The sequence below is a fragment of the Tachysurus fulvidraco genome, chromosome 1 (assembly GCF_022655615.1).
Source record: "Tachysurus fulvidraco isolate hzauxx_2018 chromosome 1, HZAU_PFXX_2.0, whole genome shotgun sequence".
Taxonomy (NCBI): Eukaryota; Metazoa; Chordata; class Actinopteri; order Siluriformes; family Bagridae; genus Tachysurus; species Tachysurus fulvidraco.
Window position 1 is genome coordinate 30,540,115 of NC_062518.1, and position 20,612 is coordinate 30,560,726.

Here is a 20,612-nt window from a genome sequence, read left to right on the forward strand (position 1 = left end):
ACAGAACGAACTGCCTGAACACACACCAGACATCTAAATGAAGCTGTTTTCTTTTAAGGTTCACATACTTAGCTTTAGATGTCCATGTCTTTATCTATAGCTTGACCACCCAGCATAGCATGCATACAGAGCCTCTTTTGAGCCGTTCTTTTGACTCTTTTTTTTTCTGACATTTTGCCCCTACACGAAAATCAACTCTCAGGCAATTCAGCAGTCCATCTTCCGTTAGTCAACACAGACTGCAGGCAAACAAGTGCTCTGTGTGTTTATCATGGCCCCCATACACAGGAGTCTGGCTGTTTCAGTAGCAGCTTTGACTTTATGTGTCCATCACTGTATATTTGTGTTTGGAGCAAGTACATCAGTCTCCTTTTCTGTACCATATTTAGCCACAGGGAGAAATATAGCAAGATGCTACACTCTATTTTCTGCCACCTTTGTGGGTACTGAAGACGAATATGATTGTGCAGATATTCTGAGTTCTGATACTGAGCTTATTCAGTCTAGTATCTAAAGATGTAGCCAGAACATTATAAATAAGGGTCTTTGCTGTCATTTTACTGCTGCTTGAAAAGTTATAGAAACTTCTCAGGCTTTAGACCACAGTTGATTATTTTAATGCTCATTTTGAGGATGTTTCCTGATCTATAGCTGCACCGATGTCTCTGTCTCTCTCAATATATCTGCATTGCAGCGTCTAAAATTTTAACTCAGAAATATCAGTTACAGCAAACATATTCTCATGAGCTTTAGATCTCTGTCGGTTTAAGCATACGCAGATCCATTTCCTCACAAAAATATAATAAACTTTGCTATATCACAGTGTTCTGAAAGAATACTTAAAATTTACAGCTTTACTTTGCAGTACATGTTGTAAAAAAATAATAATAATAAATGCTAAATGTATGAATGATATTTGTGAAAATATGTTAATAACTTAATCAAGTAGATTTTTCAAATGCTATTCTAAATATACTGTAATAAACTAGCATAAACTGGTAGTACTCTATAGTTAAAATATTATAAAACATGTCATGTTGTAATGACTTACAGTGCTCTGTAATTGCATGCTAGAATAATTTCAAACAATTTAGAAGAGCGTGTTAAAAAACAATGCCATTAACAACTGTTTTAAGTACGAAGCTTTAATATCGATGAATTCAGTGATTGTACAAGGACAATATATAAGTAGGTAAAACCACGTCCTTTATTCACATCATGAACTTTAATCCCTTGGGACGCTGGCCACGATTTGACTTGTACATGTCCATTTTAGAGTTGAATATAGTCAAGGAAACTGACAGTTTTAGCGATCTTAGTAACAGTGAAAACAAACAGGGGCCATCTCTCAGCACCCCAGTATTTGGGAAAGGCAGCGGCGCTGAAAATCTACTGAGCAAACAGCTACTGGGAGAGTGTTACTGAACGTACGAGCCAGAGCATTGGAAGCAGGAGTCAGTGATCTACATCACATTATAGAGCCTACCACACAGAAACCACACATATGGTGCCCAATAAATCTCTTCTGCTGTATTAAAGAATTTAAATAGTGCAGTGGAGCTGTCTCTTTAGGCCAGCCGGAATGTAGTCATTTTTGTGTGTGAGATATTTCATTCTTATTTCTAAAACATAGATGTACATTACCTTTGATATACCAGTACATTTGGAAGAATAGGAGTTCAGACTTAAAGATACATACAGTAGATAAGGGTGATTTGCCTTTTGCATGCACAATGATCTACACTGGTGTTGAGTGTAATAAATTGGGAACATTTTTGCTTTTGTTGAATTACAACCAGCTAAAAGAACCAGCACTGCATCAGTGATGTTGGCAGAAACATTAAAAGGCTTAGCTGGGGTGTCAATGATGGATGATGGTTTTTGTCCTTCCAGCTGTGCACTTATATGTACCTTTATAATCAGTGTTTTGTTTTAACCAAACACATTGTTGAATTACGCTAGACTTGACAGACCATAACTAACAGACATCATATAAGACATAGGAGTCCCCAAAACACAAGTTAGGGCCCCTATTAGTGTCACGCAAAAGATGTGTAGGGAGTCTGGGTATGACAGGAACGAGCATGCCGATGAACTGGTTAAAAGTGCATATATATGAAAATATAGGGACAGCCAGGAAATGCTGGTTCCACTATCTGGGTGCTGGTATATAGAAAAGTCTTGCATGCATGACTTCATTGTGTCTTGAGGTATTTTTGTTTAAGTCGAGACATGATTGTGCCTCAAAGGAAACTGGTACAGAGAGGGAACCGGAAAGCGTTGTCAGGTAGATGTGGGATTGTTTTATTATTCATCTGATGCGGGGAAACTGGAGGGAGCACAGCAATGGAATGATGTGGGAGGTCTGCTGTAGATTGAATACAAGCTGGCGTAGGCATTAACTGCACATATAATATATGTGGGATGCACATATATTAAAGCATTTGATTGTAATGTCCCCTCAACTAGAAAGTACTTGGTGACCCTTGGGTTGAGTTAACAGTAACAGAATGTATCTGTATTTTATAATATGTGGCGCTAAAATACTCATACAAAGTACGCCAATATTTCAGACCACCTTTGGGTCTTGGGCATTTGAAGAAATTTGTAATCCAGAACCACCCACATTGCCTGTGCTATATGTCATTATGAAGTCAGACTTCAGACACAGCAATCTTATTTATGGGATACTAGTTTGCCAATGTTACAAATTAAACAGGTCTCAGTTTAGGAATAACATCAGTATTAGTAATTACGGTGGCTATTGTGGAACACGCAGTACCATACATCTTGTTTCTTTGCATACACAGAAGATGCACCCAGTGTTAAGTGCAAAATTCCTTCTATTAAATTTAATCTATAAAACGGTGTCAAAATAATGGTCTTGGTGATGTTTTGAAGATGTGAATGGTTTGTGGTGAAGCATAACCTTAAAAAAGTTCTGTAAGCATCATTAAAAAAATGTTTAGCGCATACACAAGAGAAGAAATAGCATATTTCTACTGGTTGGCTTTCTTCTCTCTGATAAATATAGGCAATTAATTAAAACACGCAAACAGCATGGCGGCTAAAGGGATGTCATGACTGAGCCCGGACTTTGGCCATTTGTGTGCATTTGTTTGTTTATGTTCCTTGTCACATGTCTGCCCTGCCCTTGTCTGTTCCTCCCTGTTTCCACACCTGTTCCTAATTGTATCCGATTGTCTTTTGTATTTAAGTGTGGAATCTACTGTTGTATTGTCCTGTCTTTAGTCCGTGTCATGTTTAGTGTTTTTCTTATTAAACCCCGTTTGTTTTGCTATCCTGCGTTTGGGTCCGTTTTTATTTCGCGTCATTACAAGAGACTAGTGCAAACATGTGAAGCCCACATGGGTAGATAAGTGAAAAAATACAACAGCTGCTGCTTTCTCACAATAGCATCAGGCACTATTAATGGCCCCCCTCAATATGTCCTAAGACTAACATTAAACAATACAATTTAACTTTTTTTTAAAAAGCGTTGGTATTGTAATGGTATATTTTATAGTTAGATTAGATGTCTCTTTTTTCTTCTCTTTTTTTTTGACTGATTACAACCTTTCATTCATCATGTATCAGCCACTTAAGCTGTGCATGGTTTTGCTTGTTGAGATGTGTGGCTTAAGTTAAGGGTTTGGCTGCCAGATTGGATTTGTGTCAGTGTCAAAGAAAACAGTGGCTTCTGGGAGGTCTAATTGCACTTGTACTACTAGCCCATGAAGCCGAGCATATAAAGAAAGAAATGTGTAAAGATTTATAAAAAGAGACATACAGCTATAGGTCAAAAATATATCAAGCTAGGCTTTGAAAAACGCAAGCCCAAGTATATTCGTTTTCAGCATCTGGATTTCTTTCTTTTTTTTTACTGCGATGATGTTCAACAGAACAAGACGTGTGTCCAACTCTAACTTTGTAAAGACATCGAAGGTACAAATCAAATATAAGTGGTAAGCCAGCGTTGTGAGAGAGCGGCAAAACAATTGTACAGAAACTTTTAAGAAGAAATCCTTAAAGAAATCCTCTACACTAATAAAATAAGATCACTCTTAGTAAAGAAAAAAACTCATGTACTGTACATTTCACCTTAATGCAAAGACCAAATATGGTACCCAGAACACATGCTATAAATCTCTTTAAAATCATAATCTTCTTTAATCTATCCATGATGATGTATGACAGATGACAGAGAAGGGGGGTTGTATCAAAACCATGCACTCCCACTCTCGCGTAATTAAAATGTTTGAATGGAGAACACATTTTAAAACCACAGCATACCGTACCGGCTGTGCAAGAGATGGGCAGGAGGCTCGTATGTGACAGACTATATAATTATCAAATGTACAGCCAATTGCACTGTGTATGAGATGCTGCAAGATCATTATATTTAGGCATAATATGTCATTTACACTGAAATGCTTTTAACACCTTTCTGACTGCTCCTTCCACCTTTGTTGTTAATTAGTAGTTTTAGTAAATATGGATTCTGACAAAAAACTTGGAAAGATATACTGTCAGGCATCTGGCAGTTGAAAGCTGCTTGTCTTGCACTAGTTTGCTCTCCTTTGCTCTGCCATGCTAGTTATTTGGCACTGCTCTTCTGGCATTAGTTTCCAGTAATAACTGCCTAAGGACATATTTGTTATGTCGGTGCCCAGGCAATGAAATGAGCGTGTCTGTGGTTTTATGTGAAATTAACATGCCAGGGTGTATCTGCTCTCAGAGCGAGTACTCTGGGTATGTGACATGCTTCTATTTGCTTGTCTGTTAAATGTTCCTTTGACTTACCTTTAAATGAAAATAGGGTAGAAAATGGCAGCTGGTATAAATTGGCTCACAGAGCTAAGCTCCCCTGATTTTCATACATAAAAAGACATGAATATAAGGTTTCATTTTTGGCATTCAATTATTTAATTATTTAAATTTTCTTCTTTTTTTTTTGCTGCAGCTGGAATCAAGCGCAATAGAATTAATATTGTTCATAAGACAAATACACGTTGTATGAAGAAGCAAGGATGGGGCTGATTGCTTTTTATCTCAGACTTTGGATTCAGGCAGTGTTTTAGTGACAGTCATGCCAGAGTAATTGCCTTCGGAGACGAATCTAAAAAGTACATAGACTAAGCACACGTTGTCAAATTCAGTACAAATTACACAAAATGGCAGATGATTTTTAGGTATTTGTGTGTGTGTGTGTGTGTGTGTGTGTGTGTGTGTGTGTGTGTGTGTGTGTGTGTGTGTGTGTGTGTGTGTGTGTGTGATAGTTTGCCCAACTTCACTATAATAATACATATTATACCATTGATAATTAAAAACAAAGTTTGTAATGTTGGACATTTCATGCACCTATAACCTAAGCAGGGTTGTGCTGGATGAGGAAAAGATGGTCGACAATAAGTGGGCAAGACATTTTACAAATGTCTTTTAAATTACCCTACATTGTATGAGATTTATTTTTCACCATTTTAAAAAATCTGTATATTCTGCTAAAGCTTGAGGCTTTACATTACATTCACTGACATGATTTGTTATTGATTGGGAAACGCTTTACACGACCCTTTTAAAATTCATATACTTGACAAAAGCAAACATAGTGTAATTACATAATGGATAGTCAGTCATTTGGAAAACACTTTATGTGTTATAATGCATGTATTCTTTTGTGAGCCAAATGCTGGGTATTTGATTTTTTGCGACTCCAACTAAAATCATCAGCCATAAGGCCATCAAAACATAGCCTATTAAAAACAAACCCTTTTAATACTGATTAATTTCATTAATCACTAGGAGATCTAAACAACAAATTCCTGACACTAAATACCATGTAGGTGTTTAGATGGCTTTCTTTCCAACCCCTATTTACCCCTGTGGGGCCTGAAGTAAAGTCCAACTAAAGTTGCAAGTAATTCATCATTTCATGGAAAAAAGTAATAATGCGGATCAGATGACGAAGGAGTTAGTGAACACCTTTGACTCACCTTAAGAAATATGCTGCCTCACATAAAGGAAAATGTTTTTTGACACTAAAGTATGGACCCTTTCACTGACCCAGAGTAGACTCTGCTTGACTCACATAATTCACATGGTTTGTTCAGCCCAAGACTCTGAGGGAGTCACCCGTCTTTTCTCTGGCTCCTCATATCCTCAGGCAGTAAGCTGGGTGAATGCTGTGTAATCAGTTCTTGACTTGGGTGTCCACTACATGAGCCAATTGGGAAATGCCAACCCTTTTTAACTAATCATCTAATTTTTCAGATTTTCCTCTACATAAGCATTTTTGGGATTAGACAGCAGTGTTTAAAGCTACTCTGGGAGATCATTCAAAGAAATGGTCTGTCCTTCATTGTAGAATGGACCGTTCGAGCTGTGTTGCTGTGTAATTTGTAAAAATTTCTCTGTTTTGCACTTGTAAATTGTTTTGTAAATTTCTCTGTTTTGCACTTGTAAATTGTCAATATCAATGCTTTTACATTCCATACACTAATGCAGCACATAGCCAACCATCTGTCATGTGTCTTAACTGACCTCAGGAAAACAAATTGCTTTTTTTTTCTTTTCTTTTTGCTTTAAGTGGGTGTGATCGAGGATGTACACCAGGCAGATAATCAAAACCAGAACTACAGTATGTCAGCACATGGCATCCTCTTATTCTTCCTGAGTAGTGTGAGCACAGCCCTTAGACAGTGTGTGTGTGTGTTTAACCGTTGCTATTTAGTTTGGGGAAGGTGTTATTTAGTTTGCAAAGGCAGACTATCGGTTGCATTGTATAGTATATACATGAAACTATGGAGAATCTTAGTAGGTAAAAGTGTCTCAGTAAAAATGTCTTTACAGTAATGTATATTATAGTTTGTATTTTATAGCTTGTAATCTGACACTGTCATCGTACAGTATAATAATATCCATCCCAACCAACCATATCAATATTTCCCTTTCCCATTGGCAACTTTTCTTTTTTCATGTGCGATTTCAAGCAATTTTTAGCATTAATATAGATATAGAATACACACACGAATGGACACGCATGACCTCATTTCCTAATCTACCGAGGCTTTGTTCTTGTCTGTGAATATGACAATGCTAACTCATTCTTTTTAATATTACGATGTGTCAGTACATGTAATTTCATCAGGAGCTCCAGGTTTCATTGCAGCTAAACTGGATCCATCCAGCCTGTTTGGATAGTTGCAGCCACTCAACACCTTTAGCAAACCATGACACTGTTTGTAGCATGAGAACGAAGGATTGAGTTGGGACTGTGAGATTTCACACAAGTGGGAACTTGACAAGAATTTCACTTTCTCTCGCACTTATTCATCCCTTGAGAACGATTAAAGGTCAGCTTAGAGTTTTATATTTTATACTCTGCTTCGTGTGGAGGTCTTTCAATCAAGTTCACTTCTTATATTATATGGCTGCTTTAATGAATGTGGACATAGGTCACTCAACAGTCAAGGAAAATGGGAAAAGTCCAAAAAGTGCTTAACATTAAACTCAAAGCAAGTTTAGCATTAAATCCAAATAGCATGGTCATCTCAGAGAAGGATAATGCATGATGACAGGACATGATTTCCTTTTTAAGCTAAAAGGACTGTGGGGGACTTAGTAACATTTAATTTTACATGACATGATGTCAACACATTTATAACGGTATTATAAACATACTGTATAAGGCTAACAAGAGATCTATTATCAGTTAGGTGGTATTACTATGATAATGATCATTTCTCTGACCCCTCTGGCTTTATTTGCTTACCAATTACTTTCTTTTCACTACAAGATGATTTTATTTTTTACTATAAGTTGGGAAATATCAAAAGGTTTTTGTCCCCAACATCTGGAATTACTCGAATTACTCAAATCATCAGAGAAACAGTGCGGCAGTTACAGAAATGAACGCAAAAATCAAAGCAAAATATGTTTGGAGCTACTGCAGATTTGGGCCAAGGCACATCTTGTGACATCACAACATGCATTCAGACAGGACCCATTCTGATTGTCGAACATGAGTACAGCTATCATAGAAAGTAATTACATATACGTCTTCAATGAAAATATTAATCCTGTGCTTCATATAAATTCCAGTAATTTATCCAATTCAATTGTTAATATTTAGTTTTATATTAGAAATTCTGAATTGCGAAATTTTGAAAAACACTGCAGCAAACTCATGCCTTTTTGGCAGCAACAAACTCAAAAAAATAAAAAAAAATATAAACTCCTTAATGACTATCTAATGAATGTGGCAATTTCAGTAAATGCTATATAAGTTAACATTGTTTAGTATTATATCTTCAGATATATGTGAATCTGTCACCTTTTCATTGCATTTCTTCAAAAATGTTGGTCATATTCAGTCTCATACTGGACCCCCTCCAAACCCACTTCCACAGTTGTTCCTTCTTTATGGTTGTCAGGGGTCAGAGAACAAGTAGTCAGGGTTAGCATGTGCAAATCTAAAACCATATCCATGAGCAGGCAAGCAGAGATGAAAAGCATAAAAAATAGAAATATGCTATATGTAAGCATACTGGCACAAATTAGGCCCACCGTGAAACAGGATACCTCAGAAATGCAAGATAAATCAAAAGAGACATTTGGACATCTGCAAGATTCTACATAGATCAGAGCAAAAGGAATAATTCATATATTATGAAGTGAGTCACTGTGATCAATTTTTTTAATATATATATTTATATATGTATAAAATATATTTGTTTAGAAATGTAGTAAAACGGTCTTTGCAAGTATTTGGCATCAGGTACAAAAAATACCTTTACACAAATATATATTACATGTATAGTCTTATATACAGTAGCAATGCCATATTTAGTTGCTAAAATGCAATATATTTAAAAAAAAAAATTCAACAGAATTCCATTGGATTACAAATAAAAGCTACAATCACTGAGTACTTCGTAAGGAACACCTTTACACTCATGTGTACATGCAATTATTTTTGCGTGATTTTTACCAATGGCTACTTCCAGCAGGATAATGCACCATGTCACAAAGCAAGAGTCATTATAACCTGCTTTCATAAACATGACATTGAGTTTATAGTCTTCAGTGAGTTTCACAGTCACTGGATCTAAATTTAGTAGAGATCATTTGTAATGTGGTAGGACAAGGAATTCCCATCATGAACAATCGGCAGGATTTACTGATACAATCATGACAACATGAAAAAAATCTCAAGAAAATATTGAAATTTCATCATCTTTTGGAATCCATGGCATGCAGAGTTAAGGCTGCTTTGAAGGCAAAGGTCCTACTACGTGTTAGTACAGTGTACTTAAAAAGGTCCTCAGTGAGCATATATCATTTTAACGATACATTTTGATAAAGAATATTCATGAACTGAATTAGAAATAAGCACTGTGCATTAAAAAGTACACAATGTTTCTGTGAGTTGAAGCAACTTAAGGTGCGTGACGCTGCTTGTTATCGATTATTCACCTTAAATCATATTTAATAATTACAGTGTAATAAATGTGAAACATAAATTGCAATAACCTGTGTGGAGTTTAAGGGTTAAGCCGACATATCTCAGCATTGTTCAGATGTAGGCCATGACATTTTATACGTTTACACTTATAACATGCCTTGTTCAAAGTCCTTTGTCCAAAGATCTGTGCTTGGTATTATGCTAAAGGTATTGTACAAAAAATGCTAAAATGCATTTCCTCTTAAATTATCTGTTAAATGATATAACATCAATCAGTTGTTCATTATATTTGGCTAGTCACTCATATAACGTATATAATACGTTGAAAGCATTTGTTTGCATGACACGAGTTTCTTACCGGTGACAGAATTGCTATAATGACATAATGTGCATGGATAAATTTCAAATTTTAACAATGCTTCAAAAAGCGATTTCTTCTGGAGAACTTGTGCAGTGTTGTTTTATAGCCGAAAAAACAGTACTGTGATCGAGCCTCTTCCTTCTGTACCACTTCAATTGGTTGAGGTTTTCTGACAAAAGGTCCCTTAAAGTTTAACTGGAACATGATATCATTCCAGTGGTCCCCTCCAGGCATTGACCATCCTCACGCCGCTCCATGTGTATAAGCTGTTGAGAATTCCATGGAGATCAAATCTAGTGTGGCCTACACAGCAATGTTCACCATAAATCTGTATCCTCTGGTTACTCTCTATATAGAGAATAGAGAGTATATTTCAATTCATATTCAATACATTTTGGCCTGTTTCATCATTTCTTCTCGCTAGGCATGTAACGAGACTGGTTTTTCAGAATTCCTGTCATTCAGCACAATCCTGAAAGGTACAGAGAAAAAAATAGAAATGACTAAAGTTTAATGAGTAACCAAACTTCTTTTTATTAACCAACATACTAAATATACTTTTATCTGTATTTATTCTGAATCTATTCTGACATCATTGTTTTGAGTTTCCTTATTTTTTCATAAGACACCAGGAACTATCAACAAGCATATGAAATTTAAACCCAGAAACAGTTACTATATAAGTTTAGATCATTTTTTGCCTACTTGTTTAAGTCAAGAATTTGTTGTTGTTCTAAAAACTTCCTCCAGATCTTTCGATGTCACTCTGTGAACTTGCTGATGTTGGTTTAGAACTTGGTTCATTTGCTGAGTTTGGTGCTCCAGGCCAACAAAACTCTTTGATGATTGTGCAGCAATATCTTTGTGATTCGTCGACGTTCCCGTTGAATTGCAGTCCGTGTCCTGCATTTTCTTTCATCTTTTAATTGAATTCTGCAGAGCTTAAAATCCAAATGTGTCGTAAACCATCCCAAGCACGGCTTTATCTGTTCTACCAAGTGCATTGACATAGCATTGTAACACTGGAGATAAGATCCAACCCTTTAAATTATTGTTGCCAACTTCCTTGTTGCTGTACTGTATAATCATAAAGATCAGAACGAATTGCACTGCTACAAGATTTACTATTCAGTACGACAAAAATTTTCAACATTTATAGCCAGAGTTAACATGCTGGTGTGGATTAACTTGGAAATAAATAATGATTTACTAAACAGTGCAAATGTCTCTTGCGATTGTAATAGATGAACCTTGGGCTAAAGGCAAGGCTGTCTTCATTTCAACACAGTAGTGACATGCGGAGTCTATAGTCTGATGGTAAACTTTGCACAGAAGCTTGGCAAACGTGCTATAACCAATTACAAACAATTGTCGTAATTACTACTATGAGTGAATGTGGTGAATTACATATATAATGTAATTGTAATGTCTTACAAAAAGATCTTCAAGCTCTGCCACTTTCTATTGACGTCATATCATTGTGTCATTGTAATTGAGGTCCAGCCCTTCACATTGCTCTTGGCAACTTCCCAATAGCTTCAAACAGAAATGTTTGAACAACAAACCAGTCTGCTTGCACAATTGGTGCAATGTCTATTTAAAGCTCTTCTAGCCTTCTGGAAAAATGTACTGTAAACCTGAACAAATGAAGCACATCGGATTGGTCTAATCACAGCACTCTCTAGGTCATGTTTGTGTTTTAGCAGTGATTTTAGCCTATAGATACTTCTAACTTTGCAAAGACAAATCTAGAAACACCATTCCTGACTTTCGAACTAGATTATTACTTTTCAGCTAAGACCAATGAAACAAATGCACACCTGTTTCAACAAAAGTGAAAATTCAGTAGTTTGTTTAAAGTAATATTGGGTTCATTTCTGCAAGACAATTTAATCAGATTTCATGTAGTTTGTATTTTGTCATTTTGTCATTGACATTTTGTCAAATGTCAATGACATTTCTCTAAATTTTGTAGGAGACATTTTGGAGTTGGGGGATTGTAAATGAAAAATGACTGCTAAAGCGCAAGAAGACTTCACAAGGATGTAAAAGAATTACACTGAAGCGAAAGCAAGGCGCTTGAGCACAGAAGTATAAGAGTCGTGAGTGAGGAAGTGAAAAGGAAATAGTTTACTGAACAATTGGCACAGTTATTTGACGTATGTCAAATATGACCTATGTCAATATGTTCTTGTTTTGTAAGACTGAAAATAAAAGTCATACTTTCAGATTTTTACTACATCTTTATCCAAGATTTTGTCAGACAAAGTTGTATGTTGATTTGTAGAAACTTTTCAAAGGAGCTCCCTAGCCTATCGGATTATATGATTATTATAGAGTCATGTACCTACAAAAGAACTTCGTGTTCCTATAACATTAAAAGTTTCATACTCAACCACTGTATCTAAAAAGCAGATTTCTAAAAAGAAAATTAAGCGTTTTAAAATAAGGGACAAATTAGGGACCGTAAAAAGGTTACAGGATGACAATTCTAATTACATATAAACGATGTTAAACTATAATTTGGGATGAAGTTGATCCCAAGCCTATTAGGAGGGATATACCGTATACCAGCATTAAACAGTAGTTGAATTTTATGACCATCTAAATCAACTGCTGCAAATGTCAGCAGTAAAGGCTGCAAGGGAACAGTCATACACTTTGAGGTCTGCATGGCAGAGTTGGTTTACAGTCCAAAAGGCTTTCAGGAATGTTAACCGTTAAACAGCAGAAGATAAATGGACTGTGAGGTAGTCATAGGCCGGAAAGCAATAGACATCTAAATCACCACTTCAGGTTGTCACCTCTCTCTTCATGCTTTGTCAAGATCATGTGGCTTCATATTTCCATAAGAGGCAAAGGATTCAACGCTGTCATGGCTACTTTTGTCAGACTGGCACCATGCAAGGTATCCTCAGATCTCATGCAGGCTTGTTTTACATAACTTGGCCATAAGATTGAGATGCCTGTGCTATAAAAGGTATGGGAAGAAAAAAAGATAAATTATTTCTAACACAGACAGTTAGTCTGGAGAGGGAGACAAATGTCTTATTTTAAGACCTTTTGAAATAGCAGAGGGCGATGGAGGATTGTAGAGATCAGCATTAGGAATTTGTCCAAGTCTGTGACAGTTCCTTCCTTTCTTTTTTTTTCTTTCACTCCACATACTCTGGGTTTATTACATTAGCTTACTGACTTTCTTGCTTTCTACTTCTCTTTCAGCAAAGCTAAAGCTTGCAAAGGAAACATGGGTTTAACATGAAAGTCCATGGTAAGCACAGACACACAAAAACAATCATATCAGGAATCCGTGAATGTCGATTTCTCTCAGAACCATGACTTCTCCTTACAGTCCATACTAAACTATTACCTCTAAACAGCAAAATGTATATTATGTCAAGCAAGCAAACAAGTGATTCCCCAGAGACACGTGTCTTTATTCATGTTTTAATCTCTGGTGCCCTAGACCCAATTTACTGTATCAAGTATATATTGCCCCTTTTGTCTGGAATGTCATCCTATTCATCATGACGTGAGATTGCAGCATATAACCACATAGCATGAGAATGGAAAACATACTGCTGTGACCGTTTCCCCTTAGGAATGCACTCCAACACTTGGGGGGGAAAAAGAGAGATATGTAATAAGAAAAAGCACAAAGAGTTCAAAAGAAAGAAAAAGGAACAAAAGACAAGTGACACATCAGTGCACATCATTCAAGAATTCCTCATCACTCAAGCATTAAAAGAAACCTTGCACTGATCCCTTTAGAAGGAGATTAGCCAAATACCTCTTCCTGTTTCATTTCATACAGTCAGGAGCAAGGAGGAAAAGAGCATCCTGTTATCAAAACAGTGGAAGATATCTTATAAATCTTAGGAGGCTATGGATGAAACAGAAGCCCAGTTTGGGATTTCACTGAATATATGTGGTTCTCCTTTTCATTTCCCTCTGCTTTATGCTTTAGTACCTGGAACTTCCCTCCAGGAAAGGCAAATTATAATATCAGGTTGGTATTATTATTTCTGATTGTGTTCTTCTGTAGGCTTCCTGTGACCTGGGATCACTCTCTAGGCACCAATCTTGTATGCAATTTAAAATTCTATCTTGCTGCCAAGGATAGAATCACACATCTCTCTGTCTCTGTCTCTCTCTGTCTCTGTGTGTCTCTCCCTCTCTCTCTCTCTCTCTCTCTCTCTCTCTCTCTCTCTCTCTCTCTCTCTCTCTCTCTCTCTCTCTCTCTCTCTCTCTCTCTCTGTTACACACATATACACTTATCATCATCGCTGTTAGTTTTGGAAGTCATATCCCTTCACTTAGTTGGTGTACTCAGTGGGCTTAGGTTGATGGAAACCTTGTTCCAAACCAGCAGTTCTTCAGAGTTTAATCTTAAGGGCCCTGTTATGTTTCTGAAGATGAATGCCATTAGTGAAGTTGTTTTGTATTATGATGTATTCCTTTCCAGAAATATTTGCTTCATATGTGGACATCGTGGACATATTTGCTAATGTGCTTCATATATGGAAAGTATTTACACTCTGTAAGTGACCACCCTTAAAGCTACCTCTGTTTAAAGCTTGGAATAACAAGTGTTTACATTTATGGTACATTTATGGACTTACAGAAGTACTTCTCTGTCTACTTGTACTAGTGGAGATCTTCCAGATCTTCTAAAGGTATGAATAAGCTAAGACACTTCCAGAAACAGGAGTCAGTGCTGACACACAAGTCCATTCATGTCCAGATTACAGATATGCATGACTAACCTTCATTTAACTGCTTATTGAAACGTGTCTGTTTGAAGAAAACTGTCCAAACAGTCAGGCAGATTGTTATAATATTTTTTCAGTCTTATTACCAAGAAGGTTGATAGTAGCTTCTAATAATATAATCTTGCAGTATTCATTAACAGAAAGTTTATAATGATGACATAACGGAAGCGCAACAGAAGAACATAGTCTTCCAGGGAGAGTGTTGTTGACTTAAGAGAAGAGATTTCTGCCAGCACTTAATGTCTAGGTACAATGGGAGTACAGGCCCCATGACAGCTGATTTTAACAGCTGGATTGTTTTCTTAAGCAGGATGTTAAGAAGGGAATTTGATAAATTTTTCTTTAACATTTCAGAAAACATTTGGCTCTGTGCTGCACTAGGTTTTAGTTCAGCCAGGTTTCACTTTTTTTTTGGATAAACATGCTCTGATTGATAGGAAGGTGTGATATGGATAAACTGTGGAGTTTCCTAGGATGAGGCTTTATGGCACCCTTTTCTGTCTTATCACTGGAAGGATTGTGTCTAGGACCTTGAAGAATTTGTCCAGAAAGGAATATTCTGAAGCTGAATCTGTATGGTTTAGTTTTGTCCAGGAAATCATTTCATGATTGACGTTTACCCAAAATACACACTGCAGTTGGGTGTCAAAAACTCAAAATTTGGGGGAAAAATGCTTTTTGGGTTTTCTGCTACAGCACATTAGGGAAACTTTTCACTTCAACCAATTATTTCTATCTGGTGTCTATAGTCTGATGTTTTACTAGGCCTTGTTGACAGTTCCTATGTGCTCCTGCATGTGCCTTTTGTAAAGGCCAGTCCGACATTTTGTCCTATTTTTGGTTGATGGGTATCAGTCTCACAAACATGGCTTATACAATGGGCAGTAATTGCTTAAGGGTTCAAGCTTTTCAGGACATCGCAAGAAAACCAGCAGTTCAAAGTTGTTGAATGTGATCTTGCAGCCAAGAATGTGATAAAGCCTAGGCTTTAATTTCAACAATGCCTCGGAGTTATGCTCTGTTGAAAATTGGCAATTTGCCCAAAATTCAAACTTTCAGTAGTGCTTGGCTGACCGAATGACTAAAAAAATATTATCTGGCACATGAAGGCCTGCATAGGAAAGTCTTTTGATGTTGCTTGTAAGTTTGTCTGACAAGCATTTACTGTGTTCATCCATGCTCTTCTTTGATATAGACAGCTAGAGACAGGTAATGTTCAAAGAATCATACCTTGTTTTTTTTTTTTTTCATTCTTCAGTAAAATGTGCAGATTCTTGAAGTTATCTTGAAGTTATCTGTGCAAAAATGCTGTCCAACTTTATACCAACATGTTGCCTACTGAGTCATAGGTGGTTTTTTAAATAAAATCATTCATGTCTATGATTGACCAATATAAAGCATAACCAGAGATGGTTTGCATTACTTCTACTCTTTACCATTAACCATAAATTGAGTGCTTTTGGCATTTTTGGACTGTACACATTACATTGCTCATTGACATAACTTCCATAGAAATGAAAATGCTATCATGATTCCAACATTACATATGAACAAAATGTACTTTAGATTTTTCAGTAAGTACAGTAAGATGTACAGTTTTTCAGTAAAATGAGGAACTATTGAATTAAAGGATTAAACATTCTGTAGGCAACGTCACACAGATTATTAAGGGTTGTTAATACATAATGAACACCTGGGACTATTAAGGACAAGGCGGGGTAAATATAGACCTACCAGGTACATGATACACTATAGACCAAATAATGCTTATAGAAGATATGTAATATAATAGCCACAGAGGGCAAAGACAGGGCAAAGGATATACTGTACATTGATGTATAAAAAACTTTATATACCATGAACTTAAGGCTGTTTTCCTATATTGCATTGTTTTAATGGGCCTTTTTGTATATCTCTTGTACACCCACAATACATTTACAAAATACCTTTGTATACAAATCAGAAGGAATAGAAATGGTCTCCCTATCAGATGCGATGCACTGTAAAGCCCACTGTAAAGTAGAGGAGACAATTACAATTCTGGTAGATAAAATTCACCAATTGACCAACATTTGATTTGTTTTTCTCTGGTTTATTAAATCATATGATTCTAATTTGTTAGCTTAATTATTGGTATTGCCTTACAGGTTTATTAATTATATTAATAATTCTTATAATAATAAGTCCAACTGTTAATTCAAGAAATTCTCATAATATGACTGAAAAGAAGCCTTGTTGTAATTTATAACAGGGTTACAACACAGTTGCCTTAGAGTATTGCAGACTTCTGCATGCAGGTGTATTATAAATAGGGAGACAATAGCTTACACACTATTGTGTGTCTTGGCACAACTTGAATACCAGTAAGATACATTGGATTGTAACAAGGTTATCTAATTTCCTATAGCAAATTGCACAGGCTTACAGGCTTTACTTAAAGCACAAATATATTGTAAGTCTTCTGTTGTACCAAAATGAATAATTTTACTAATTCTGTAGTAATCATGTTGTGAATGAACAATAGGGAACTTTAGAAAATTTATTTCCCCACCTGTCCTGTAGATCTTTGTATATGAACAGATTCACTGGTGTTTTTATAATGCAATGTAGTTGACATGCTTCATCAAAGTGAAAATCTCTGATTTTTTTTAGTTTTGTAATAGAACGCTTGAAACTTCTATTATTATGTAACTTCAATAATTACATAATGTAAATTCCTATTATCCTATTACAATGAAAACATCAAAAATTAAAAAAAAATTTTTTTTTTACAGATTTTTGGTATTAATCCCACCTTTTGTGCACTAATGGGTTATAGTGCAAATATCATACATCATACATTTTTTTTTAGTTTTTATCAAAGGTGGCAGATTAAAGTACTGTGATTTTTTTTTTTTTTTACATCACTGAGCAACCACTGCTCCTTGCCAGTCAAACGATTTGGTAAATACAGAATCCCTTGCTAGCCAAATAGTGTTAAGCTTCAAGAATTAGCACATATTTGATTTGTTATTCTTACTCAGGCTTCTTTGGCCCATATACACTGGAGACGCTCTTTAGCAAGAACCCCCACTTGCCCCATGTAGCCCCCACCATCACCAGCTTGGCACGGACCCTCCAAGGCTCACAACTGACCCCCTCATTATGGGGCGTTTATGGCCCTAGGAGAGCAGCTGAGGCTGAAGCCCATGAGCTTGTGCATCTTTGAGAGCGATTGCTGTTGGTAATGGGCCCTGTCCAAGCTCTCCCCTGGTGTGAATTCTAATACGGGAAGTTTTTACAAACACAAAAGGGACACCCAACACAGCAGGGGCTAACCACATAACATAAACCGTTTAGTGAAGCAAACAGCTTGAAAATCCATTTTAATGTGCATGAAATGTGAGCAATAATACACTGTACTCGTGCTACACTGCAGACAAAAACAGGGATCTTTGGCTTTAATGGATAATCCACATTGTTTTCATAGTCCATAACGGGCACTGGACAAATATTTTTCAAGCCCTAATGGATCTCAGACATGCAGTTGTAGTGTTTATTTCTCTATTTGTACTTTTTTTTTTACCTGTTTCTCATCATTTCCTCAGAAAAGTAATCCTCCTCTCTCAGTCAGGAGGCGCCAATGTGGAACATTTTAAAGAAGCTGATAAATTTAGATAATCAACACATAAAGACATAATGCCATGATTGTACAATAACAATAACGGTTCTTGTTTTTCTCAGGTATGGGTGTATGCTAGTGATGGAGAAGCTGTTTTCATCCGAGAGTTCACCCTGAGGCGCCGTGACGAGCTCCCTGATGATTTCTTAAATGAAGGTCCTGTAAGCCACAAATCTGAGGATTCTGTAAGTGTCTAATTATGTATGACGTTCTTTTACCTGCTGTTTTGCATCTTTGTCAACCATAGCAAGGCCACTTTATTATAAACAAAGTATCCCTTCTTATGTGTTTCATATGTGCAACTCGTTCCTATGGTTATTGTGTCCTGTTACCTCAGAGTACCCATAGTATCATAAAACATCAGCTGGCATATCATGAAAATTTCAATGGCAGCAAACATGGTTCCATACATCTGGCACTAAAACAGGGGCTCTTGCATGGATATGAAAATAGTGAAGAAGAACAGATGGGAAAAGCGTATGACGCACATGCAGGGGAAGGTCTGACATCTGTGTGACCTGACCCTTTTACACAGCTTTAAGAGACCCACTTAGGAACAGTCCAGCTGCTTCCTAAATCCATTCGTCACCCATTTGTGTTACGTAATCTTTACATGATTGCACATGATTGATGCGAAAAAATGATTGTTCATAGCTATTAGCTGCTTAGCTCTAATGTACTGTAACAGCACTGAAGCACAGAAGTGCCGTAGTATTTGGCAGAGATCAGTCGTCTTTGATAACACTCATAATGTTGAAAGGTTCACTTTATATTGACACTATCCTTAGATTGTGTCTCTGAAGAATCTAAAGGAATTTGGCTAACATGCTCACTGAGTTAATGGCATTTTACTGTGCTGAAATATATGTAGTCACCCACATAGCTTTAACCCTCACATTTTACTGAATTGTTATTCACTGGATTAAATAGACATACAATTTAAGCTTCAGAGATCCTTTACTACCTTGCTAAATTGATTTTTATCTCATTGTCTTTTTTGTTTAAAGTCACACAATGTTGTGTGTTCTTGACAGATTACACTTTTGTTTGTGTTCTTCTAATTGCATTTGCATTGCCTTCCTTAACAAAAGTTTGGGCTTTCTATTCTCGTCATGAAATGAATGCATAAAGGCTCTCTTCATTTAATCTTTCGATTAAAGAATTATTATTAATCACGCCATATTATCTGAGTCAACAAATGCTTAAATCGATACCACATAATTATTCATGTTCTGTATGTGTGACATCAGAGACATAATCTTCATATGTCAGGAACTTTACCTTCATCAACTTGGAGCGAATAGGCACCAGCTGTTGAGCTCCTTATTTTTTAAAGTCATGATGCAACAATTCAATGTGTGCAATCTTAGATTCAATTGCCTTTGTGAATGTTTTTTTGTATCATTGCAAACATAAAACAACTGGATGCAATCTTTTGGGAATTGGAGGATTAAAAACTCTTGCAAGCTACACACAGAGGAAAAATCTAATTCCAATTTATTCAGATTAATCTGATAATTGAGTGGCAAGTTAATACACATGCAAAGCCTCATAGTCTCATAGTGCATGTACATGCTGTGTAATATGTGACTGTGTAAAGTAATAATAATAATAATAATAATAATAATAATAATAATAATAATAATAATGGTGAAAACCTGAGCACAATGAAATAACAGTCAACAGCATTATGAAAAAACGTCCAGCCAGGAAGCCATCACTGATACAGTAGTTTAAGCCACAATCTGGCTGACAAGAACCACACTACCCATCAACCCCAGCACATTACCCATTGTAGCGATGTTCATAGAATACTCATGCCTGTTTAATGTTGCACTAATTAGTAACCCTGTTTAAATTCCAGGTGGGGAAACAGGTTCCTTGTTTAGCCTTTGTCATACGTCATACGTTGTCATGTTTTTGTCATGACTTGCTTATGCTTAGACTTTGTCTGTAATATTATACGATGTTGCTCTTGCTTTCATTCTAGTTTTATTTTTTTGTTAGTTAATGATCTGTGCTTTCACTTTTTTTCTTTAGTTTGTGTTTTATTTAATAAGTACCTGCAATTGTATCTTCCTCCCAATTCTTGACAAGTGGCTGAGGATTTTTGACTGTTTGTCCTGATATATTTAATGTGGGGTCAAATTTAACCTCATTTTAGGTTTATTTATTTATTTTTTTTGTTTTATTTTGTTTTGTTTTCATCGTGTTTTCATTGCATACATGGCTAAAATCAGTGTTAATAGAAAAACTGTTCCACATGTCACTTGGCAGAGGAGCTTGATTTAATATGTTGCCTCAAAGTCCTCAAACTCTTAACAATTATTAGTTTTACCACAGTGCCAAAGAAAT

The 20,612-nt window shown here is 36.2% G+C and overlaps 1 protein-coding gene and 1 long non-coding RNA gene across 4 annotated transcripts in view; one reads left to right on the forward strand and one right to left on the reverse strand.

The window, feature by feature from the left end:
* LOC113657533 (ADAMTS-like protein 1) overlaps positions 1-20,612 on the forward strand; it is a 99,861-nt gene that overhangs the window by 21,243 nt on the left and 58,006 nt on the right. For all 3 annotated transcript variants that reach the window (XR_007144360.1, XM_027169457.2, XM_047820575.1), the window contains exon 2: positions 18,320-18,442. Coding sequence is in view for 2 of the 3 variants with exons in the window: in XM_027169457.2 (XP_027025258.2) it covers positions 18,320-18,442 (123 nt within the window). In the remaining variant the exon portion in view is untranslated. The remainder of the gene's footprint in view (positions 1-18,319; positions 18,443-20,612) is intronic.
* Positions 8,678-11,127, reverse strand: LOC113657535. Its single transcript, XR_003444180.2, has 2 exons — positions 10,530-11,127; positions 8,678-10,296 (listed from the first exon to the last, which is right to left on the reverse strand). It is a non-coding gene; the product is annotated as an uncharacterized LOC113657535 (long non-coding RNA).